Source organism: Callorhinus ursinus, unplaced genomic scaffold (genome assembly GCF_003265705.2).
Source record: "Callorhinus ursinus isolate GAN/ISIS: 27379988/994484 unplaced genomic scaffold, GSC_fseal_2.0 scaffold1, whole genome shotgun sequence".
Lineage (NCBI taxonomy): Eukaryota > Metazoa > Chordata > Mammalia > Carnivora > Otariidae > Callorhinus > Callorhinus ursinus.
The window spans coordinates 108,685,815-108,712,408 of NW_027397063.1; the positions used below are offsets into that span (position 1 = coordinate 108,685,815).

The 26,594-nt window shown below is 36.5% G+C and overlaps 1 protein-coding gene across 3 annotated transcripts; it reads right to left on the bottom strand.

The window, feature by feature from the left end:
- Nucleotides 1-2,418: 2,418 nt before the first annotated feature.
- Nucleotides 2,419-26,101, bottom strand: DIPK2A (divergent protein kinase domain 2A). Of its 3 annotated transcripts, none has more exons than XM_073898960.1 (3): nt 25,970-26,101; nt 9,974-10,277; nt 2,419-5,285 (listed from the first exon to the last, which is right to left on the bottom strand). In XM_073898960.1, exons 2-3 carry the CDS (start codon nt 10,218-10,220, stop codon nt 4,954-4,956), a joined length of 579 nt encoding a protein of 192 aa, XP_073755061.1. In that variant the 5' UTR covers nt 10,221-10,277; nt 25,970-26,101; the 3' UTR covers nt 2,419-4,953. The 3 variants fall into 3 exon arrangements, with proteins under 3 accessions (XP_073755061.1, XP_025736806.1, XP_073755069.1); XM_025881021.2 differs by lacking the exon at nt 25,970-26,101 and adding an exon at nt 24,862-25,913; XM_073898968.1 differs by lacking the exon at nt 25,970-26,101 and adding an exon at nt 24,558-24,578.
- Between the last annotated feature and the right edge of the window lie 493 nt (nt 26,102-26,594).

Here is a 26,594-nt window from a genome sequence, read left to right on the forward strand (position 1 = left end):
TCCCCACCAACCAAATATTACTGATTATTCAAAAAATGGAAAGATAACCTCCATAAAAGTCCTTAGGATAATGCAAGTATAATGAAGTAATTTAGGTAGTTAAAAAAGTGGATAAAGACATAGTATAGGAAACTAAAATCAATAAGAATGTATTTAAATACAAAAAGAAAAGAAATTAGGGAGACCACTTAATGACATTGGAGGGCCATTGACTGTTTCAGAATTAAAATGAAATACTGAAAAACCGTTGCTTTCTTTAGTCCTGTCTTCAGCTAAAAAGCCTATATGAGACTATTTAATTACCTAACCATGTGAGATGTACATAGAAAAGGAAAGCTAAAATTAACAAAACACCATGCCTAACTGTTGAGCTTAGTTTTTAATGTCACTTTACAAGGCGGACTTTCTTACGGGTCCATATTCTTAGAACTTAGGGTATAGGACATGGCTTACAGTTTCTACAATATCTGTGGGATAAAAAAAGATGAAAATAAATAAAATTTAAAAGACTGGTAGACCCCTAGAAACAAGATATTAGTAAACTCATGACGGGAATAGTAATCTAACTCTATACAGATCTAAGAGAAGCCTAAATAAAGTGTTAAGGTCAAAGGGAAAAGATCTTACCCTTTTATGAGATTTTCTTTCTCTTGTTTTCAAACCCCTTTTTCCTCAGGTCTCTCTTAACCCTAACGTGCTCTCCTTTTTTACCTTGTCTGTATCTCACTCTGGTTTTCTCTGCCTCTCAAATCTTCCTGTCCCCTAATTTGTAACAATTGAGGAAATTTATATGAATGTTTTTTACAGTTATATATTCTTTCCTTCAACTATATGCTTCTGGTTCTCAAGAGTTGCAACATGGTATAGTAAAAAGAATGTTGAAGTCAATCAGAAAACCACTGTTGAGGCCCAGGTCAGCCACTACCTATGTTTTGTGATGGTGGGCAAATAACTTTTCAAAAGAAAAAGAACTAAAATATTCTTACTGAAAATTTAGACATGTAGCTTTGTATAGAATGAACTATACCCAGTATAGAATTAAGTACTTTTATGGTTTTTCCACATATTAAAGCAAGTGCAAAATTAGTGAATGAGGTTACCCAAGACCTTACTTAGTTGTTCAAATCTGTTTCCAGTTTTAAAATTGATTTGTTCAAATCAGGATACAAAGGTAACATTTGCATTTACTCTATGTGTTACTTAAGATTCTTTTAACGTGAAAGGTCCCCCTCCTTTTCTTTGCAATTTGTTAAAATAAGTCATTTATCCTGTAGAATTGCCCATGTTCCTGATTTTGTTGACTGCATGCCCACGTTTCCTTGTGTCATGTATTTCCCATTAATAGATCTAGGGGCTTGATCAAAAATTTTTTTCTCTTTTCTTGTGGTGCTGTATACTTTTCTTCGAGTCATAGTATAAGGCATATCATTAAGATTGGCCAATGAGTTCAGGTCTTATCATCTTGATCTAGCCATACAAGGTTCCTCATCAGCTTTTTAATTAATGGCTTCAGTAGCAATTGATGACCACTGCCTAGCTCTCATTTCATTAGGATTTATGAAATGGTGATATTCTAACACTCCTTCTGCATTTATTAATTGGAATAATTCTACATATTTTATAAATTTTTCCACTCAATTATTTGATTACCTGGGGTAATAAGGCAGAATGAATGCTTCTTTGTTTCCAAGTTACCAGTTTCCAGAATAATACCCTAATATCCTTCCAAAGGTGACTGAATTGGTTTGTCTTTGTTTGCTATTAACATTTTGAACACATAATTTACATATTTACAATGTTTTGGTCCATGTTAGTTATTATCCTTATTGATCATCAAATTAACTCCATGTATATAGCCAGCAGTTTAGAACCCCGCAGCTGGATATTGAGCTTTTGAGAAAAGACAATGGTATTTGAAAGCTTTCCTGCTTTGATGATACTGAGGTATTACTGTTAATTTTTAGATGTGAAATGGTATTGTGATTTTGTTGGAAGAGAAATATGTACCTCGGAATCAAATAACATCTCTCAGATTGGCTCAAAATAACCTGGGGTCAAATAGATTGGGACATAGATGAAATTAGTTTGGCCACATGTTGCTAAGTTTTGAAGTTAGTATAACCATAGTTAACTATTGTTCATCATATTATGCTCTTGTATACATTTGAAAAATTCCGTAATTTTTTTAAAACTCCCGTATCAGCAGTAAGTTATCTACTATAGAAAAAACTTTCCTACCAAAAACAAACAAAAAAAACAAAACACACAAACTTTAAATCTAGCACACAACCAACCAGATAGTTTCTGAAAATGGTATCAAAATACATGCAAGAGGAAAAAGAAATAACTTATCTACACAACCTCTCTTTCCATTCAAAAAAAATTTAGATATTTGAAATTAAGAGATAGTCTTAAAAGTGTGATTCTTAAAGTATTCTTTATTAAGATCATTAAAAGTTGTAGAAACAACTTTATATTATAAAGGCACAGGGAGACAGTTCTGATAAAATATTCAAATTAAACAGTAACTTACAGTACAAAAGACAATTTTAATGCACATACAAACCCCAAATGTCTGATTCAAAAATATTTACTGTGTCTCTTAATGGGCAATGATTAAAAATATAAATTGCTGCTGTATAATAAATATCTGATAGTGAATATCTTGATAGCAAAGTGAACAAAATATTTATTGCTTTTCACATACATATTTTTCCCTGTAATTTAAAATTCCTAATTCTTTTACTATCTTCTCAACTTTTTCCAAAGATAAAAGAAATTCCACATAATCTCACGGGGGAAATGGTAGTTGTAACAACTACCTCCAGTAGCAATCACTGCTTGCAGTGTTTTTCTCACTTCCTGGTCTGCAATCACAATCACTTTTCCAAAGTAAGATAGATGTTTGCTAAGCCACACAAAGACAACCCTCTGTGACTGGCATTCTAAAGTTTGTAATGAACACTTATCAAATATAAAAGGTGCTGTTTTGAAAATGTGTATTTAATTTGAAGTTCTAAGGGGTGAATGTTCAACAAATAATTTTACCTACACCCATCAAAAGTTTTCCGAAGTTGTAAAAAGCTTAATAAAATTTCTAGCACTTAAATGTTTCTTTGAGGGCTAATTGATATCTGTAATATATGGATGTATAAAAATTAATATAATGCAATCTATTTTATAATGGAGAGACCTTACCCTTCTCCTCCCAGTTTTTATACTGGGGTTAACATTATTGATTTCATCATGCTTTTTTGTAGCAACCCAGTTATAGATGGTACAAGGAGAATTTCTATCACAACAGTAAAATAACATGAATGTACCATCCTAACTCAATGCTATCTCATCTTAATACCTACATTAAAGTATTTGATAATCATTGTAAAGTTATTTAACCATATGTCACGTTTAGACAGTGTGTAGCAGCTAGTAATGTGCCTGGCACAGAGTTGATGCTCAATAAATAGTTGCTGAATGAAAGAAAAAGAAAAGAAAAACCTGGCTTTGGTTGTGCATATTTTAATCACTTTCTGATTTAGAAAAAGGTCAGTCTAGAACTAAATACTGCGCACTCCACCAAACTTTGCCATATGCTAAAGCGATAATTAAAAACAAAAAGTATCATCTATATTAGTGATAGTCAATTTAAATATTGTGACTTTTAAAAATAGCCCACAAATTTCACACGTTTGTTAATTTTTATCCACATACTTAAATTTGATGTTTTGATGCTTGACAATGGGGTTATGAAGACCAAGTTGGGCAGACTGGCTAAACTATGCTTTTCAATAAAAATGACTAGTCCATCAATAAATAAAAAGTTATGATGCCCAATTAAACTCAAATGATGACTATACCATGTTAATTTTAACTCCAAAACTACCAAAGAATATAAGGTAGGATATCCTTAAGTCACATATGCCTGGAAGCAGCTTACCTTTGCAACATAAAATAACCAGGAAGATCTGAACGTAATAATGACACGAGTTAGAGTACTGGAAGTGTGGTAATAAGAATACGTAGGTGACCAATTTTGAAATCTAACCATGACACCAGATCTAACATTTCTTTGGCATATGCATTACTATCTTGGACTAGTTAGCATTTAAAAAATACTGTGTTTTTTTTTTTCCTCAATCAACATTAACATAAAGGTGTAGAATGCTTGTATACTCTTCTTAAAGCCTTTAAAAGGACAAGATGACATTCTGCAACATATGCCAAATTTTGTGTTTAGTGTACACTTATAATTATAGGCAGAGAGGGATGTAACTGTTAAATAACTGAATGATTTCATGCAATGGTGAAACCACAGAAAGTGGGGAGAAAAGTATTTACATGATAAAATATTCAGCTCTCTGAAAATACAGTAAACCTGGGAACCTTGCCCTAACAGTAAATGTGTACCGCATAGCACTGAACAAAAACTAGTTCAAATTTAAATAAACACCTAGAATAACCTGAATGTGTAAAATTTAATTAAAAAAAAAACATAAAAATGAGTGGAAAAAAACACCTATACATCAGAAGGAAAAAATGGCCTATAAAACAGGCCAATCTAACTTGACATTCAAAGTAAATGCAAGAGATTCACAAAATCATGATAGTAATGCAAACTAAGTCAAATACCAAGTACCCTTTGATACACAAGCCAATGTAACTATCAGACTCATTTCCAATAGCTTCACAATATTCATAAATTCACTCAGGCATTCGGGGGAGCAAAGCAGTCAATGATGATAGCTCAAGTCTCCAAAGTGTAAGAACAAACTTATTTGCAGAAGCGTCACAAGATTTTTGAAGTAATGTCTTATTTTGATGTTAACATAAGATTTATCAGTGCAAGTTATCTTCTGAATGTATTACTTCCAAATTTCATTTTTCCAGATAGTTTTTGGTGGTTTAGTTTTAGTCAGTGCTATTTAAATGGAGAAAAGAAAAATTCACCATAGACTACCTCACATTGTTACTTAATTGTGCTAGGTATTCACGCAGTTCTTTTGCAGCCTGGAATCTGCCATAGCGCTTCTTTGGGTTGGCACACTCGTCCAGCAAGGCCTCTAGTCGGCCGTCTTTGGCAATTTCACTTGGTGGGTCATGAAGAAGTCCTCCAGAAGTGCCACGCCAGGTGGCATGTCTGGATAAGAGGTTCTGACAAACAGCATAGTAATTGTGGTCCACAGTCGCACGAGCACAAAGAATTTCTTTTGAAAATGATAAGCAAGCCTCCTTATCACAGTCATCAAATTTGCTTTCATACCATACATCCCAATTTTCAGGTTTATCTGTAAAAAGGAGGGAAGCAGAAAGACAAAAATACATTTTAAAAGAGTTCTCATTCCCTCCCAAAATATAACATTTTACTAATTAACACAGTAGTATTGGTTCCTAAAACTGTATTATAATTTTAAACATTGAAATTTTAATACATTATATATAAATTAATAAATTTAATTTATATATAAAAAAATATATACCAATGCCAGGCCGAAAGATCAGACAAGGTCTCTAACCACTCAAGGGTTCAGTCTAGATGGAAACTTTCCAACACACAGAGAAAGTGCCATATAGAAGACTCAATGCTACAACAGTACAGAGGAAGCAGCACTTCTTCCTGGGGCTGTAGAAAGCTGCATACAATTTCTGATTTAGGTCTTAAGTAATAGGCAAGTGTAAAAAGAAATGTGGGAAAATAGTATGCTAGGCCCAGTACAAGTATGTGCAAAGGTATGGACTTAAGGGCTTGTTCCAGCTGATTCAGGAGACAATAAGTTCATGGAGGCTAAAGTGTGAGACAGCTACCTGGGGAGAAGGTACAAATGAGGCTAGAGAAATAGGTTGAACCTTGTGTGGTCAGAAACATGATTTGTTTTATAGAAAGTTAACTGGACTGAAGACTGGAGGGACTAAGATGATGATAGTAACTAATGGTCCAGAAAAAAAAGCCAAAATGTAGAAACACAGGAGTTTAGTTTTGAATAAAGTTTAAGGTTCTAATTGGATGACAAGGTAGATATTATTTACATAATACTGTTAACATTTCATAAATAAATTTAGAGTAAACATAAAGTAACTACAAGGTATTCAGGTGGGCATATCACATGCAACTAGAAACACACTTGAAACTTACGACTTTGAAGTCAGAGGTACAGTACACATATTTAGAACACGTCAAAATACAAGTGCTTGATGGAACCAAGAGAAGAGCTGAATTATATTGGAAAGCATGTTGAAAGCAAAGGAAAGAAACAAAGACAGGATGGAACCTTGGAACTTAAGGGGTTGGTAGAGGAGTGGTTAGTCAAAAAAGCTCATTCATTCAGCAAATAATTATTTGAATGCCTACTCTAGGACAGGGAAGGGTATATACTGGTAAACAAAATAAATAATAGATGGTTCCTGCCCTCACTGGCTTACTATCAAGTATGAGAAATAGACATTAAATAAATAAACATTATCATAAATAGTGGGAAATGCTACAAAGGAAACAAACGTTTTTAACAGTAGAAAGGTTTATGAAAGAAACAACCTTCCCTAGCATTAGATATAGTGGTCAAATGTAACATTTAAGTTACCGTTCAAAGGACAAGTAGCTAGCTGTGTATAGAAGACAGATGAGGCATTTTAGGCAGAAGAAAAAGCATATGGAAAAGCCCAGAAGCAAAAAGGTTCATTCAAGAAACAAAAGGACACTGTAGCTGAAGCATCAAGGGCAATAGACAGAGGGATATTAAAATTGAAGCAGATTGGGCCCTGATTAAGAAGGTTTTTTTTTTTCCTTTCTTTCTCTTTAATGTTTCTTTTGTACACAGAGAACATTACTCAGTCTACTTTTGCTTGAAACATTCACATTCAAATATGTTACAAAACTGGGGTGCCTGGGTGGCTCAGTAGGTTAAGTCTCTACCTTCGGCTCAGGTCATGATCCCAGGGTCCTGGGATCGAGCCCCACATCAAGTTCCCTGCTCAGTGGGAAGCCTGCTTCTCCCTCTCCCACTCCCCCTGCTTGTGTTCCCACTCTCTCTGTGTCTCTGTCAAATAAATAAATAAAATCTTAAAAAAAAATAAAAAAATAAAAAATGTTATAAAATTTTAAAAAATTGGTTCACCAAAGCTTTTTTTTAAATTGAAGTATAATTAACATACATTGTTAGTTTCAGATACACAACATATTGATTTGACAATTCTATACATTATTCATTGCTCACCATGATATGTGGTCACCAACTGTCACCATACATTATTACATTATTGACTATACTCCCCAGGCTATACTTTTCATCTTTCCAATTTATTTAATAACTGCAAATTGTTAAATAACTATAATAACTGTAAAAATAACTGTATCTCTTAATCCCCTTTATCTATTTTGCCCATCTCCCCTCTGGCAACCCATCAATTTGTTCTCTGTATTTAAGAGTCTGGCTTTTGTTTGTTTTTTCCTTTGTTTTTTTTTATATTCCACATAAGTGAAATCATGGTATTTGTCTTTTTCTTCCTGACTTACTTCATTTAGCATAATCCCTTCCAGGTCCACCCATGTTGTTGCAAATGGCAAGAGCTCATCCTTTTTTACGGCTAAACTTCCACTGTGTATATGTATATTAAATATATACACACAAATATACACATCACTTCCTCTTTTAGCCATTCACCTTGTGTTGCTTCCCTATCTTGGCTATTGTAAATAATGCTACATCAAACATAGGGGTGCATATATCTTTTCAAATTAATGGTTTTGTTTTTATACACAATAGTGGAATTACTAGATCATACGGTAGTTCTAATTTTATAATTTTTTGAGGAACCTCCATACTATTTTCCACAGTGGCTGCACCAATTCACATTCCCACCAGCTGTGCATGATGGTACCCTTTTCTCCACATCCTTGGCAACACCTGTTACTTGTCTTTTTGATACTAGCCATTCTGACTAGTGTGAAGTATTACCTCACTCTGGTTTTGATCTGCATTTCCCTGATGATTAGTGATGCTGAACATCTTTTCATGTGCCTGTTGGCCATTTGTATGTCTTCTTTGGATAAATGTTTCTTCAGGTTCTCTGTTCATTTCTAGTAAGATTGACTATTTTTGTGGTATTGATATTATGTAAACAAGAGTTTGAATTTTACTTAAAGAATAATGGGAACTCATTAAAAACTTTAAGCAAGGAAGTGATAAGATCAGATTTATGTTTTAAGAAAGAAACTAAGTGAATAGAAGGAAACCAAAGGATGGAAGAATTTCAGGAAGTTGTTACTAATCAGTCACTTCATAAATTTTGCAATTAGGTGGTAGCTAAGGGTAATGCAGAAATCTCAGTCAGGTTCTAATGGGTGGAGGAATGAATGGAGGCTGAGGGAGTAGAAAAAGGCAGAGTAAGCAATACTTCGAACAACAGCTGAAAAGCATGGGAAAGCAGAAAAGGTCTTAGGACATACTTGTTTATGGGGAGGGAAGAGAAACTGGATTCTAAGGAGAGAGTGGGAAGTTGAAGATAACTAATGCAAAAAGTTCTCCGAGAAGGATCTACTCTGTCCGAAATAGAAAGATGAATGTGTATTGTTTTTACTAGTTTAGATAATAAAGGGAAGGACACTGAGGAAGTTGCCACAGCAAAACCTCAGTTTCCCTGTGAAGGAGAAAATAAAGATCATTTACTAGGAAGAGTTCAGAATAGAGTGTGAATAAATAAAAACGGTGTTTTGCAAAGTAGATATTTAACCAACGCTACCATGAGACATTTGAAAAGAACTGGTCACAGCTAAAGTATCACTGGGGCAATGCTCACTGTATGAATATACTTGTGTGATGGTATTCATCCAAGATTAGGAATTAGTTGGTATATAAAACTGTGACATGAATTCCAAGAATGTCTGCATAAAAAAATTATAAGAAATTTTAAAAGTTTAGGCAAGTTGCACAACTTTGTGAGTATACTAAAAACCACTGAACTGTACACTTTAAAAAAGAAAAGGATGGTGTAAGCTGCTGCAACATTAACAAATGTAGGAAGAAATAAGTGGAGTGCACTCCAGCAGGGTGTCTATTCCCTGTGGGAGGATCTACGTGGCAAGTCAAGAAATAAGAAAGTAGTTTGGTGAGTATGGAATCAGAACAAGTACTGAGAAAAATCAAGGATCAAGATCATGCAAAACCTAAGTGTCAACCTAATAAATTGCTGTTACTTTCACTGCATTCCCCAGGTGCCACACATTTTTGGTCCGAGTTCATCAAAAGATCCTCATATGACAGGAGAAGAGGGGATTAAAAATATAAGACCGTCACCATAGAACAACCACCTTTCAGTTTCTTTTATTAAGTAGATTAGTTATAGAGTTGCAGGCTTTGTCCCTGACATTTTAAAATTCCTGTGGCGTTTAATTTTCAAAACACTTCAGACAGTCTGTCCACTTACCCCTATGACAAGCTCACAAATAAATGGAGAGCAAAATTTTGGATAAAATGTAATAATGTCAAATCAAAGTTAGGGATCTGCAGTGCTAGAAATCATCTAAATGGTTAAAAGAAAATGAAAATCACCATAGGGACCCCAAAGAACACAGAACATCACTGTATAAGTGATCCCACAGAAAAATAAGACCTCCATGAGAGCAGAACAGTTTCTCTGATAGGCTGTAACTACATAAAAACTTAATTCTACATTACACTCCTAAACCACAGAATGTAGCAGACTGTAATAAAAAGACATGTGTACATACACACACACACACACACACACACACACAGTATATCTGCGTCCGTTTGAATCCAAAGGATATTTTACTAAATATGGAGAAACTGATTAAGAGTACAAGTATAATAAACTGGCTTGCGTTTACTGATACTGGTCAAATAAAACAAAGAGGCAAGGCTTCCATCTAAGAAGGAAATTAAGGGTTTGTTTCATATAAATGCAAACTTTGACATTAAAAAAAATGTGTACAAGAAGCAAATGTAAGTTATATACTTACTTTGTCTAATTAACCTTTTGTCAGCAACCAAAACATTTTCAGCATCCACAATGATTACCTTCCCATCTCTAGGACCAACTGCAAAATTGTCAAAACTGACGTCCAGGAGGTAGAGTGCAAATTCAAAGTCATTGTTTGTAAGCTGCTCTGCTATTTCCATTAATTGCCAAGCGAGGTCAACTCGTTTCTCCCATGGTGCATTAAAGTAACTCCACAGTTCTTCTCCAACATAACTTACAGCCACCATTCTTCCACAAGCTCCAAGATATTTTGCAAATGGCCAACCTTCATCAGATGGAAAACTCTACAAAAGAATTATCTTAATATTATAAGAAATTCTGATGAAAATATTCTAGGTCTACCCCCAGATCCTCTCAGCAGAGATTATTACTAGGCATGCACTTGGATTTCTTGTTATATTCAGGAGTTGGAGAGAGATAAATGTGATTTCTTTTCTAATTCATACCATTACTATGGACCTGAAAAAAATTTAAATTTGTGACTTTACATTATAAAGCTAAAACAGAATAAATCCTGTTTATAAATTTCAGAACCAAACTGATCAACAAACATAAGGCACCGTCCTTATTACCAAATCTGGAAGTATTTACATTTTCCTGTATCTTTTTGACTTGGTGTAAGTACAGTCAACCATCTTTTCTTTTGAATGAACAGCACTGCAGGCCTATTAGCCAGCAAGTATCTACCAGGCAACCATGCACTGTACTTGTTGGCAATTAAAGTGAACTAAACAGTCACTAAAATAAAAATTTTAGAAGAGAAGACAGATATTAAGCAAATAATTTTGTGTATAAATGTTAGTTACTAGGAAGTGGTGTGGGTCCTAAGAGAGCATTTAATAGAGACCCTACCTAGTCTACAAGCAGGTGGGGGTACAATTTAGAGAGAGATTTATATAAGTGTTTCTTAACCTACACCCAAAGGTTAGTAAAGAACAATCTGATATCCTATTGATGCAACCTGCACGCCAAGTACCTCTGGTCCCAAGTCAGTCTTGTTTCCCTTTCTACTGCCACTGTATTTCTGTTCACCTTTAGCTCAACCTTAAAATTATTTATTCTCCTAATCTTAGCAAGGTTTCCTTATGGATTTTATAACCACTGGGAAAATTAACATCCTAAAACAAAAGTCTTTCATGTTGATAAACATCTCACTTTAAACTTAAATGTCAGGCTTTATCTAAGATACTTTCCAGTGCTAAAATGAGCATTGTGGTGCAAAAGGATGGGAAGTAATGTTTTAAACAACTTCTTGGAAGATAACATGACCAGAGGAAGTATAGAGGAAGCCTAGCACTTTTCCTTAAAATGGGGGGAAAAATTATAAGATGATATTCACATAAACACTGTAGGGGAAACAGAGCAAAACACTGCAGAATATAAATACAGATTACTTCTACTGCTAAAATTGAACAATCTACATACTTTTTTTTTTAAGATTTTATTTGAGAGAGAGTGAAAGAGAGATCACAGAGGGAGAGGGAAAAGCAGACCTGCCGTTGAGCGGAGAGCCCGAGGCAGGGCTCATCCCAGAACCCTGGGATCATGATCTGAGCCAAAGGTAGATGCCTAACCAACTGAGCCACCCAGGCACCCCAATCTACACACATTTAAAGAGCTAGAGATGAGGCTCTTTTTCTTGGACTGCTTATGATAATAAGTAATATTAAGTTTACCCTGAACATTCATAAAATTGAAAAAATTCAGTAATATCCTTAATGTTTATCAACTTTAAAACAAAATGTTCTTAGAACTAAACTTGATCCATAATCACCTATTTTCATTTGTGCTTCCTTTCAACTATAATTATTAATGCACAGAAACTGTACTTGTTTCTTTGTATGTGTAACTTTCTTTTAAATTTTAATATCTGCAGTTTTGTGATAAAACACTAATTATGTAAATTAAAAATTTAGATATAATAGTATGAATCTTTAAATATAGTAAATGAATTGATTCATTTTTAATTCAAATGCAGCATCTGATTCTTTAGCAAGAAGGAAGAGGGAAGCACATTTTTCATCTTATACCTGAGAATTTTTTATTTCTTTTGGGTACTGGGAAAAGTGAGACAGCTCATGTCCAATGTGAACGGCAAAAAAATGTTTGCTAAGCATCTTATTTTCAACTTTTTCTCCCAATTTTAAAATACCTCAACCTTGAAAATTTACACAAATAATTACAAAAGATTTAACTGTTTCCCAGAAGTATTCATGTATAAAGTCTATGACATTAAAAGAAAAAAAGGGAAAGCATTAAAAATTGGTAATATATGAGATTATATAGTTTTGTCCCACAAAAAGTAAAACAAAAAATTCCTCCATACATTATTGGTATATTATTCACATGCCATACTGTAGAACAGATACAAACATATCTTTGTGAAAATAAAATGGTCTTTGACAACAGGAGAAAAGGGAACCCTGCCAACATCTGCACATGTACAAATGCCTCCTTGTTTTTTGGAGCCTTTCCAACTGGCAAATGACAGTCAAATATACCCTTCATTACCCAAGTCCCTCATAGAAGAGGATAAAATATATGAACAAATGTCACACAGCAATTTTATATTTATACAGTGATTTCTGACAATGTTAACTGAAATCCTGTTATGCCTCATTTTAAGAAGAGCACTACAATTCTTTCATATAGCTTGCTACCTAATCTTTTGGAAGAACTTTAATAAATGAATCCACACCACTAGCTCAAATGACAGGAATTTTTAACAGTCAGATTTCCTTAATGAGAAAACAATTCTATTGAACACACTATGGCACAAAGAAAATGCCCAAAGGAAGCCAAAACATAATTTTTATTTAAAACAATTCTGGCTTAGAACCAAATTATCATGGTCAAGCAGAGTTTGAAAGACAAAATTTTAAGATGTTACAGTGTGGATTTGCTAAATATATCAAGCAATGAGAAACCACAACTTCTTACTTTCTGATTACCAAACTCCAACAGGGCAAAAACAAACAAACAAAAAAACAAAAACAAAAACAAAAAACCCCACAGTAGCTAGGATAAGAAGTTTATTGCTGAGATTCACAGTTTATTTTAAAACAAATCTTAAGATCAGATTTTCAAATTTCCTAGAACAACAGGCACACAGTTTAAAGTAACTGGACATAAAATGTGTGTATTTTAATGAGTTATTTACAATTGAAAAAATATGTACAAATACTTTTCATTTGAAGGATGGAGTCTTTAAATGTGGCATGGTTTAAATTCTAACTTGACCAGAGGCACTGCAATTATTTGTTAAGGGCTTTACATCAGGTTGAATATACATTGAAGTGTAACTGGTCAAATTTTAAAACTAAATTATTAGTTTAAAATTGTACAAAGGTACAAAACAGTTATAAAATTATGTATTTCCTTTCCATTACTGTTATTAAAAAAAATTACATTGGTAAGCACCCAAAGAACACTTCTATGACTATTCTTAATAATGTAAAAATTAAATATGGAAATTTAAGTATTAAGAGAAACATGGTTAACTGATAAGATTTTTAAAAATATTAAATGCCTTCAGTTAATTTAAAAAATAAAAAGTATTTTGAATATGAAACCTAAGATAAATCACTATGTCTCTTTATCTCTCTTTTTTTTGGTAACAGAAAATTGCAAGCTATCTCTTGGATACCATAAAACTCAAATACTACTACGAATAATATTACAGGCATTGACAGTATCTTAAAGTCAAAGTTTCAAAAATAAGTAAACAAAATCACTAAGGTCATCTTTCATTTTAAGAGAAAATGAAATGAAGGTGACATAAAATGTATACGCTTGATATTAAAGATTAGAAAATTTAAATATTTTATATTTTTATGGTATATAACATTTTATAAAATTTGTATATTTAAAAGACAATAGAATATACAAGTAAATAATGGACTTGAAATCACTCCGCATCTCATGAGCTGTGACTATGGCAAAGTGAAAACTTCTTAGAGCTTTAGTCTTTTTCTCTGTAAAACTGGAATAATATTTGTACCACCATATATATTCATCAAGACAATTCAAGAACCAAAGGAAAGAGTATGAAATGTACTTTGCAGATTTATACTACTTTATAAAGAATTGCTTACCAAAACATTTTTTACTTCCTATTTAAATCCATTAAGAAGTCCAGATATTCATCAAGAGTTATGCTTATTTTCATAACACTTACTGAAAGTCATCTACAAATAATGAACACCTTCCAAATATAGTCAAGAACCACCAAATTAGAAAAGCATCATCACTGTCCTCTAGTAGTTTCTAATTTACAGTGAAATATATAAATTAGCAACCAAACTTTGGTTTAACTTTTGAGAAGGCTTAATACTATGAAAAATGTATAGGGCATCCACAAGCACTAAAAATACAAAAAAAATTAAAACTTGATAACATGTATACACATAAACTCAGCATTGTAATTTGCTTTTTATTTATAATAGTTAAGCACCACAAAATCCTAAGTGCTGAAGTAATCTATCATCTATTTATTGATCAAAACCAACACGATAGTTTATGTGATTTATAACGGGGATGTGAAATCTAAGAATTCTAGAGTTGGAACTACATGAGTTGTAAATCCAGTTCAATCTTACTAGCGCAGTTTAAGTGATCTGCCTAAAGTCACACAGATAAAACGGTAAAGTCTGGCTAGTACAACCCCTCAATCCAATATCTTCCTGTTTCAGAAGTTTCCAAGTTTTGCATATATTGCATTCTCATATTACGGAGAATCTGGGACATAGTATGCTGTAAAAATAATGTAAGCTTATACATCCTAAGTGGAATAAAGCACATAAATCTCGTGTTTTCATATTTTTTTAAATTTGACAAACCCTATATTCTACAGGTTTTTAAATTTGGAATTGCAGATAAGAGACTGTAGGTTAACCCACATTTCACTGACTACTGTAAGCAGCTGGAGTTAGAGAGTGAGAGAGTCACTGTGCAATGAAGAGAATATAAATTTTATATTAAAAAATTCTAGATCTAGCCTAACACCATCATGAAATGCTAAGCAAATAGTTGTGAAAAAAAACAGTCCCTATTCTCAGGAAGTTTTTTCAACCTGAGTTGGGAGAATGATTATTAAATAGACATAAATTATAAATTACATAATTTGTTACAAATTATGAAGTAGAGTATGCTGAGAAAGAGAGATTGTGTGGTAAAGTGCAGCCTCTCTAAGGAAGTGTTACTTAGGCTGAGATCAAAAAGATGAGTATAGTATTAGACAGACTGGGGAGGGGGCAGTAAAAATGTTCCAGGCCATAGTAGAGTTAGAAACAGTCTTCTCAGTATTGAAGAAAAGGCCAAAGCAGCTTCACAAAAATGAATGAGGAGGAAATGGCTTGAGGTAATAGAACCTGTAAAGGGAGGTAGGGACCAGATCATGCTTGGACTTACAGAATAAAACACAAACTCAACATGGTCTACATGCTTTGGGGGAAAAAAAAAAAAAAAAAACCAACAAAAAAAAAAAAAAAGCCTTAACATTCAGAAACATTGTACATATTGGAATTAAATACCCTGTGATATATGTTATTCTTTAAAAAAAAAAAAAAACACAAGCTTTTACAATATCGTAATATCCTTTCATCAATAACCACTGTCCTACCAGATTAACAAGGTCATTTTATTCTATTATGTCAGAACACATTTTAAAAAGACATACAATGTACAAATAAAACTGACAGATTTAGATAAGGTCAACTCTAGAACTTGTGACCTATTCTTTTTTTTTTTTCCTCCTTACATCACCAAAAATAGGGTTTGCATACTAAATTTAAAAGACTGGGATGCCTGGGGGCATAGTGGATTAAGTGTCCAACTCTTGGGTTTTGGCTCAGGTTGTGATCTTAGGGTTTTAAGATCCAGCCCCAGCCCCATGTTAGGCTTCCCACTCAGCTCAAGAGTTTGCTTAGGACTCTCTCTCTCCCTCTGCCTCCCCACTCCATGCTCACTCCTGCCCTCTCACGTGCTCTTTCTCTCTCTCTCTAAAATAAATAAGTAAATCTTTTAAAAAAATAAAAGATAATACTTCCTTTAACACAAGAAATAAAATATTTTATGGTCATTTACTACCTCACAACATTCCATTAAAAGGAACATAACTTTGTAGCTCACCTAAAAAGATGTATTATAACACTTATTTTTTAAAGGAGGAAATTCCTAAATAAAAAGAAGCTGACTTAAAAAAAAACTATTAATAATCAAAACATACACTCTAAAATCTGGTTGTAGGTTTTCTACAGAACTGGCATTTCTGAGCACACACTAATTTAAACTTGAGAATACTTATTGAAAGTTAATGTTATCAAAAGAATAGAAAATGCTTAAAAAGTTCAACTTAAGTTTCAAATTATTTTTAAAAGCCCAAATCTCAACAGAATCCCACTGTAGTAACGCATGTTATAACAGCTGTTCACAGAGATTAGTCAACTGTACTGGTGACAGACTAATGTGTTCACAGTTTTGTGAACTGTCTGGAGGGGGAATATAGTAAAATTACTGGGATGATTTAATGGTTACCTAATTTTTGCTAAAATTTCTTTTAAGACTTTAGCTTCTTAATTTATACTGCTAAATAGTGGCCAAAATCCATTGCAAATAGTGTAGAATCTTAATAATCTCAAGATTTTTCAAGTTACAGGATATGTTCCATTTATTTCATTAAATGATTTTCTGAATGCCATTTTCCACCCACCTAGAATTCCAACAGTATTAAGCAATGCCTTGAAAATAACAAGGTTATGGTATTTCACTGAATATCATGTCCAATAGCTGTTTCTAAAATTGGAAACTAATGTCAAAATGCATCAACAAAAAAATCTACATAAGTTTGATAGAAATTAATAATCTTTTAGAATAGTTTAAGAAATGCACCCCCCCCAAAAAAATCACTTGGCCACAAGTTTTAAATATGCACAAATTTACTTGTCTCAACTGATGCTTTCTTACCTACAGTCACATCAGCCAAGTGTGATCCACATTTCTAAGTTGAAATACATATCTACAAACACCATCCTCAAACATTTGCTTCCAATAAGACAAAATTTCAAAGAAAAAGGATATAATATAATAAGCTTCTTTTGGACCCAATAACCCAAGAATGCTACTTTGCTTTCTTTACTCAAGACTTAATTTCTTTAAAGTCTGATAAGTAGAATAGTAAGTACTAACTTCCTCCCCTGGTTCCTTTAAAACATAAACTGAATTAACATCACCCTTCCGAAAAAGACTAAACTATCCTCTAAGTAGCAGAGTATCTCTCTATGTTAAACCTGATGCCTAGTTTTAGATTTGTATTCCTGTTGCCACCTTAAATTCACTATAGACAAAACAAAACCCTTGGTTCCCCTACCCCAAAGCCATTCCTTTTCTGGGCTTCCACATCATAATAAGGAATTATTTAGTAGTTGCTCAGACTAAAATCCCAGGAGATATCCTTTATTTTTCCCTTTCCATCATATCTTTGCCCATCAGCAAGTCTTGTCAACTATTTTTCCAAAATATATTGGCTCTGTCTACTTTTTATAACCTTTATCGCAACCATCTAAATCCAAACCACCATTCTCTCTCACAATCTTGTGCAAAAGCTTTTCAGATTTCTCTCTTACCCCTTAAAATCCATTCTCCCAAATCAAGCCCTACTAAAAACATTTCTATTTTTCACACCGCCCTGAAAAAAAAAATCCTAAACTCATTAAGCACGGTTACAAAGCTGTATAGGATATGATCCTTGTCCACCTCTATGACCTTATATTCTATCAGGCTTCCCTACTCCCATGCTCCCTACTCCTCTGGATTTGCCATATCTCTTGTCCAAAAACATTCTGCCCTCAGATCTTTGCACCATTGGCCATATCTCTCATCATTTACACCTCAGCTGAAATGTGACTCTTCCCGACCATCCATTAAGAGTAGTTTATCCCCAATCCAATTCATCACAGGAGTCTGCTTTCTTATTTTTATAGTATGCAAAGTCTGAAATTATCTTGTTTTTTGTTTGCCAGCCACACCTAGTGTCCCAGAACACAAAGGCTGCACAAACTGTGTCCTGGCCTGCCATCTTCACTGTATCCTAAGGGTATATAGATCAGTTCCTGGAACTACTGAGCAATGCCACACAATTCTTGCCAGATCTTTTCCCTTCAGTTAAAACTCCAAATGTGCACTAGAAAGGCAAAATATGAAGATGACCCTGAAGCTTCATACCTCAGATGATCTTTTAAGATTGTGTCTCAGTCTAAGAAATTAGACCAGACCTAACCCTTTTTTTAAATGATCACTTGTTACTGTACTAATTAGAACTACTGAACTATAATAACTTAGAGAAATATTGAATCATTTGCTTTGTATTACTGAATCTTTATCTAAACTCTATTTCCTACAATATTCTTTCTACAAGGTACTTCATATGAGACAAATCCCTAACCCTCCTTTTAATGACTATTCAAAAAACCTATAGCCTGCAGCAGCAACTACATAGGTATTTATGGTGTGTATATATGTAAATAAGTTAACATTTGAAGGTCTGTCATAGAAGAGTAAAATGTATATATTTCTAAGATAGATGTCAACATAATGTACTAAAGAACTCTTCAACTACAACTATCTAAAAATGAAATAAGTTGATTTGCGAATAACATATTGTAAAAAAAACCCTACAATTAAAGACATTTTGTGTATATTATCCGAATAACCCTATCTCCTTTACTTTTTAAAACAATCTTGTTATAGGTAACTACTATAATTCCTATTAAGAAACTAAGGCTCTAAAACATTAAGTGACCATTCAACAATTTTGAGTTAGTATAGAATGCTATCTCAATACTGCCCCCACCACTCTGCCTGGCCCCCCTGGCCCCATCCCTGGGCAAAATCCCATTTATCCTTCAGAACTCAATTTGCCTATAAAATCTTCCCTGGTATCCACAACTATAAAGATATACTCATGTCTCTCCTTAAATGAGTCATTTGACAGAGTGCAGGTATTTTTTTTATAGAATTTATTAGGCTACACTGATTGTAATTATTCATTTATATACCCACCTCCTGCACAGTACACTACTTGCTGCCTAGACAGATCCTTTGAATCCAATTGCCTTAAAACAGACTATTTACCAAATGAACAAAGTCCAATTCTTCTGATTCTAAATCCAGGGCTACAAGTTCAAACAGCTTCCAGATATTTCAGATAACTTCCTATCAAGAATCTACTTTAATAAAGACATACAAATTGGATTAAAGGTTTGATTACATAATTTAAAACCTTTCAGGGTCTATGAACAGGATGAATAACTATCCACATCTTACACTAATAATTTAAAATTATTTACTAAAGTTCATTGTACGTGTAGGGAAAATGCAGGGCCTAAGTTCAATATATGCATAATGAACGAAATGTGAAGACAGAAAAAAAATGTCAGCTATTCTGTGAGGTTAACAGCAATGATTGAAATACAGGAAGTAGGCCAGAAACCAGAAACCAGAAAAACAGAAAATAAAAGCCAGTCCGATGATCCTGAGAAACTGACTACTCATGTCTAGGAAACAAATCCCCAAAAAGTAAGCCTTCTATTCCCTACCAACATGTGTGAGGAATATGTACTGATCTATGTGGTGGAAATACAAAGGAAAATAGTTTGTAGATTAGACAAAGTACAGAAGGGACTTCAGAATTAATAATGGTGAGAAGATATGAATAAATCCAGAAAACAGGCCAGTGGGGCAAAATTATTTTGCTCCACTGATCTGGAAGTGGTGCTATCCTAAGGGTGATTGCCTGTTTCTATAATCTTTCCAAAATAAAAGTCTCTGGATGTGAATGAGGTACACAGAATTATTTTATTATGTTTGGTTTTTCATGAAGTACATTCAAGTGTCCATAAAACCTCTGATTTAAAAGAAAGAAAAAAGAAAAACACCAAAACCTCTAGATTTAAGGTTATGAATTAGATAAAAAGTGCTTTACTTAGAACTACCTACTCAGAACTATCTCTGAAAATCTGGGAATGCAGTTATCACAGTAGCATCCAGTGGGACAGAAGGAGGTGGCTCCCTAAGCTGTTGCTTGCAAAGAAACTCCCTGAGACAAAGTCTGGAACATTCTTTCAAAATGTTATTGCCCCACAAGATACTTGGCCACACTGAGCTCCGTATTTCTTTCCTTTAAAGGCATTCTCTGGTTTTTTCGTTTTGTTTTCATCTGATTTAGTGTGTGTAAAAATTTGGGAGGAATACAAGCTTGAAAATGGGGTTATCTATCCTGGCCTCCTTCCCATACCTTCTAGCAGGGACCAAGTACCAAAACCCCCAACCCCCTTTTAGAAGTTTAAACCCACCAGTTAAAGTCAAACTCAGAAAAGAAGTAGAAAAAAATAATTTCTCAAATCAAGGATTTGAGACTCAAAGGATATTGGGGCTAAAAAGGAAAGGACCTAATCTAATAGTCTCATTTTATAGATAAGTCCCATAAAAACGTTTGTCAACTTGTCCAAAGACAGCTAAATGGCCATAATCTTTTGTTTACTTCAAAAGCCGTATCTTGGGCCGTGCACCTTAAAAATATCTTCTCCTTTAGGAAGTATCTTTAAGGACAAAACAACATTCACTCAACATTTTCTGTAAAAATTCATCATGTGATATAGGGATGGACTAAATCAATATAACTAAAGGTATGGCTCACAGTCTGAATCATAACTATTTTAAGGTGATCCATATTCCAAACAAGCTTCAAAACAGCTGATTAACCACTAGACAGTTAAAGTTACTTTTACCTTATTTAACTTCTAACACTTACTGAGTGCCTAACAGGGATTTGGCACTATATAATGCATTTTGCATGCACTTTGTCATTTACAAAAATTGAAATAAAAGCTAAAAATCTATAGCGTAAATGACAGTTAAGTACTGTAAAAATTAAGGAACTCCTATTAAAACCGTGATCCAGAAAATTTAAGACAAAGTCCTACAAATGTAGTGAAACAAATTCCCAATTTCTCCATCTTAAACAAACAAGAGCTTTCTTTGTTTCTATAAATAAGACCATCATCATTATCTCTAGGTCATCAAGTCAGAGATGGTTTGGGCTTCAGGAAATCCAGACAGTACTTTTCTCTAAAACAGTCACAACTTCTAAAATTCAAGAAGAGGTAACTACAAATATTGGTAGAAAATTTACCAATAATCTTGACATCTTGTCAAAACACTTCACCTTGATTTTCCAAAATTCCGAGAATACTATTGCACAATAAAAAATCGACAAAGTCCCTCTCTCCAGTTTTCTTCATAGGATTATGGCATACTTATAATTAAAACTACTTCTTGGTGAAGTAAAACTGTGAAGAAAAAAAAAAGTATCAGTGTAGAAGATAAAGGTTCTAGCATTATCTTGTTTCTTGATGTTTATAATTTTTAGAAGATAATTCTACGGCCAAACAACTTTCCTTTGAACTAGATAAGCTGCTGTAAGCTAGTAAAACTATGCAACAATGGGAAGAGATTCGTACTTTCATACCATTTCATACCGGCTAAGTCTATATTACAAATCTATATAGCCTTACACAGATAAAGTGGGTGTATAATAAGTCTTACATACACTTGGTACCTTCCATGTCTTCTTTCAAGGCATAACAGAAAATTTAATTTGTTATTGTTTCTTAAAATCAGAAGATGCAAGTTTAATAATGGGCAAAATTTATATACATTTTCAGTTCTTTCTTTAGTACCTATCAAAGGAGATTTTTTTTTTAAGATTTTATTTATTTATTTGAGAGAGAGAATGAGAGAGAGAGAGAGCATATGAGAGGGGATAGGGTCAGAGGGAGAAGCAGACTCCCTGCTGAGCAGGGAGCCCGATGTGGGACTTGATCCCGGGACTCCAGGATCATGACCTGAGCCGAAGGCAGTCGCTTAACCAACTGAGCCACCCAGGCGCCCATCAAAGGAGATTTTTAAATATTTATTTTGGAAGTATGTTTATCACACTGGAACTTTTGTTAAGAATAGTTTGATGAAGTCAGTTCAAAAGACTTTTTTTCCCCCAAGGTAATTTTTGGACAATATAAGAAAAATCTAATTTGTCACTAACTGTCCAAAAATTCAAGAAGTAGCTCCCTCTCCTGGAAAAAAAAATGCTGAGTTCCTCTTTAAGCTGTAAAATACATGCTTGGATCTTTAAAAATATTTTTTAAGGTACATGAACCAAAATGCACAAATAGCCAAATTTGAGTGAGGTTTTCTATCATTAATACCGCATACTACCATACATAGCTATTAGTTTTACAGAAACCCACATCAATACTAAACTTGTATTCATTTGTCTAGTTAGCAGAAATAACAAACAATATGATTTGACTTAGTAACAGTCTTTGTACCTGATCACAGAATTTTAAGATTTCCTTTCACTTTAGTGGTTTTACTCCACCATCAAACCTCAATTGCATTGTTCATACTTAACTCACTAATTTTTCCCACAGATGAAGTCGTTTTATAAAGAAAGCAGCTCTATGAAAATTTATTTAAAAATAAATCTTATTCAACTTGCTTGTTCATCAGGTAAAAAATTAAACACACGAATATGGTATTAAAGACCCCAAATTTACATTTCACACAGCATTTACTAGCTATAGAACCAGGTTGCCTAAATATCAAATGCAAAATACAAAAGCCAAAATTAACCATGTTAACATATATTTCCTCACATACTAAAAACAAACTCTTATCCATCACCCACTCAGAACAACGGCGTCGCTAAGTTTAAATTACAAGAATATAACTGATTTTTTTTAAAAAAGTTGTTTATCACTAAAGATGAAAACAAAGTCTGAGGGAAGAGTTAATCAGAAAGAAGGTACAAGCACATGTGCCCATCTCAACTAGAAAGTAAACTGAAAATGTCAAGACAACTCCAAACTTCAAAAATTTAATATAAAAGCTTCCCAAATAAAGCAGATTTTCCTTAGTGCAAATCAAATGCCAAGATATCTTTATAAAGAACTGGATATATAATGTTCTTAAAATATCAGTCCTAGTTGTTTCTAATATACCAATACTCAGAATTACCTGATAAAAACCTTTCAATAGGCATGCACTATTACAAGTGCAGAAAATGTGTACTACTACTCAGATAGCTCCTTACTAAATTTTTGGGTCCCAGAGAATTTGACAGATTATCTGCAAATACACTGCTAAAGTTTTCTACAGGGACCAACCTCCCTAATATAAACATCTATTTCTCAAAGATAAAAGATAGTTTAAATGGAAAAAAAAAGTTTCAAGTCAAATGTGTATCACAAATACGGACTTAAGCTTTAGAGGCTGACTAGTTTTATTGAAACTACTTAATAAAATAATTTCTTAGAGAGAAGTTTAACCAATCTTATATACCATTCACTGTTAAAGAGAGCAGTGCTTAATATACAATCTCTACTTTAAATGTAACCTGTTAGGTACATCCTATGACAGCTTAAAATTTACTAAGACCCACACTAAAGTTTTGAGGCAAAGTATTTATTTCGTGTTAAAATTATTTGGCTGAATTAATCAAAGGAAGCTGGTTACTCTTAGCTAAATTGGGCAGCGGAGAACTTGAGAAAAGAAAGCAATGTAAATAAATACCGTACATTCCTATTCATGCACTTCAGATTAAAAAAACACACACACCAAGAATCCTGTACAACCACACCCCCCACTAGTAACATTCTCAGCAGCACAGAAAGAGCATGAAGTATACCAAAGTTAAGTTATTAAGTCATCCTCCCCCCCGCCCCCGTATCTGATAAACAGCAAAACTGTATGGCAAAGGAGCAAGGTAACTTTCCTGCAATTATGGCAAAGGAGCAAGGTAACTTTCCTGCAATTAGAGGAAGGGTCACAAGCGCAAAGTTGTAACCACTATCCCAGGACACCACACTAAAGCCGGGCGGGAATGTGCAGAAACTCAGTAACTACTCCAAAGGTCAACAGTTTTTTGGGTTTTCTTTTTTTGCGGTCACCACTAAAAAGATGCCAACCTACTCCCCTAAAAGGTGTGTTTGTTTTCCAAATAAAGTCACGAGAGAGCCAATAAATCAACTAGACGAGAGAGATAAGAATCTCCTTCCCCTATTTCTCACCCTGGCCTAATATTTCATCTTCCTGCAGCCAAATTACTAGATAAATAACAGCAGGTAACAGAATCAGGATGAAAATGTCCGTGTTGGCCTCAAATCCTCCCAGCCCCAAGTCCAACGATGCCTTCCTTACTTTTTCCTCTTCCTAATGCTACTCAAAGCAGGGCTCAATGGATTAATCTGACCACAGTCTCAATTCCCCAGCTTGTCCCCAAATTAGCTGCCCCAATGATCCGCCAAGTAAGTGAGCTAAAGAATAAAACAAAGACTTTGGGGCCGAAGTTAGGCCAGGCACGAAGAGCACCAAAGGGGACAGCAAACGCGGTATAGAAACACTTAAGAACTAAGAAAGGTCCAAGGGCTCGTGAACAGACCGCGCTGTCGAAGTGCAAACGCCGGTGGATAAAAGCAGAAAGGCAGGGAAAAGAGCCCAAGGAAACTCACTGGAGAGACATTTTGGGAACGTACAAGACGCGCTCCCTCTGGTGTTAAAGGATCCGCAGTCAAATCGGATATGCGTCCGTGTCTAGGTGCCAAGAACAGACTCTCTACCAGCCGGGTCGCCCTCCGCAATCCGACACAGCGCCCAAGGGTCCCCCAGTGCCGCCCCCCTCCCACGCCCGCGAGCTGGCCCAGCTGGGCCGGGTGCAAACGGGGCAACGAGCGCCGGCGGAGCCACTTCCCCGACTCCGGTTACCTCGCGCGGCCCTTCCCGGCAGGACGCCCCCCTCCCGGGCTCCGCGCCTACCTGTAGCACCAGCGGCTCGGGGTTGAAGGCCAGGGTCAGCAGCAGTTGCATGCGCTCCGAGTCCTTGAGGTTGCGCAGCAGGAAGCTGCCCGAGTCCTTGGTCTCGGCATAGCGGCGCACCAGGCGATCGAGCAGGCGCTGCGAGGGGCAGTGCACCAGGTCCGACCAGCCTTCCACCGCCTCGGGCGTGAGCAGCCGCACGTCGCCGTTGAGGCGCGCGAACTCGGTGCGGGGCATGGCCTGGAGCAGGTCGCAGCGAGGTCGGCCGGTGGCCCGTTTGCAGATGCTCTGGTCGAGCTGCGCCAGCTCGCGCTGCGAGCCGAGGCGCTTGAGCACCACTCGGCGGCGGCCGCCCTCGCGGGGCTCACCGTACTGCGCGAAGTAGACGTTCTTCACGTTGAGGAAGTCCAGCAGGCGCAAGCGGCCCCACGCCTCGAACACCACCTGTCCGTTGAGGAAGCGGCGGCACCAGCTCGTGCCGAAGCACGCCGGGCACTTATTGAGCTGCAGGAAGCGCCGGTCGGCCAGCTCGTTGCGCTGCCAGGAGGCGAGCAGCGACGGCGAGTGCAGCACCATCAGCACCAACAGGCTGCCCAGCGCCGCCAGCTTCAGCGAGCGGGACAGGCGGCCCAGCTTCGGGGGCACCAGGCGCCACATCCCGCCCGCCTCCCGTCCACACGCACCCAGAGGGCGAGGGCACCCCGTGGGCGCCCCCGCCGCGCCGAAACCCGGAGAGCGACCGGCAGGGGCCCCCGGGCGAGAGAAGGAGCGAGGTCGCGGGCTGGGGCGGGAGGCGGAGTAGGTGTGTAAGAGAGAAAGACGGGGAGAGGGAAGGAGCCGACCAAGGCAGGCTGCGACTTCTCCCAGTCACTAGTCTCCACAACTCTCGAGCTCCCTCCTCCGAGCTCCCCGCCCTCCGACTCCGGCGGCGCCTCCTACACGCCAACCAAGTTATAGAGGAGCGGGAGGGGCGGGGGGGAAGCGCGGGGATCCGACGGCCGCGCGGCCGCGCGCGCGCGCACGCGTACTGCTCGCTGGGGGCGCGAGAGCTGCGGCGACCGCCTGTGGGGCGAACGGGGTCTCTGAGGAGAGAGAAAGAGGGACTCACGGAAGGGGAAGAGAAGCTCGAATGTCTCACACCGAAAAGTACCAACAGTGTAGGAAGGTGGGAAGGATGAGGTGCCCGCGTGTCCCTGACGCCTCACGCCCCGATTCGTACGCGCTGGCTCTCCAGAGAGAGGGAGAGGGGCCAGGGGGCGGGGCTCGCGGGGCGGAGCGAGCGCGTCGCGCGCCGCCCGGAAAGCGTAAGCGCGAGCCCGCGGGGGTGGCGGGGGCGGAGCTCCAAGCTCTTGGGGAAGGCGTAAGCAGGCGAGATCTGGTAGTGAAATGACTTTTGGTTAACAGTTAATCTTTTATGATTATTGAGTTTTACTGGGGCCTCTCTTTTGCTATCATGGAAACGGTCTTGTAAGGGGCGGGGGAAATAAATGAATTGCGGAATTGCCGTTCCTTCATCCCGGACTGCTCTCGCCAGGGCAGGAGGGGGGCGGGGCAACGTGCTACTCGCTCCTCACCCGGGTGGGGCGCGCGCCTGGGGGCGGGGCGAGGCGGGGCACGCCTGGCGGGAGTTCGCGTCTCCCAGCGCCCGCGCTCCTTTAGGCCAGGGGCGGGCCTGCGGTGAAAACGTGGGAAAGGCGTGAGTTGTTGGCGGACGGGCTGGGGACTGCATCTTT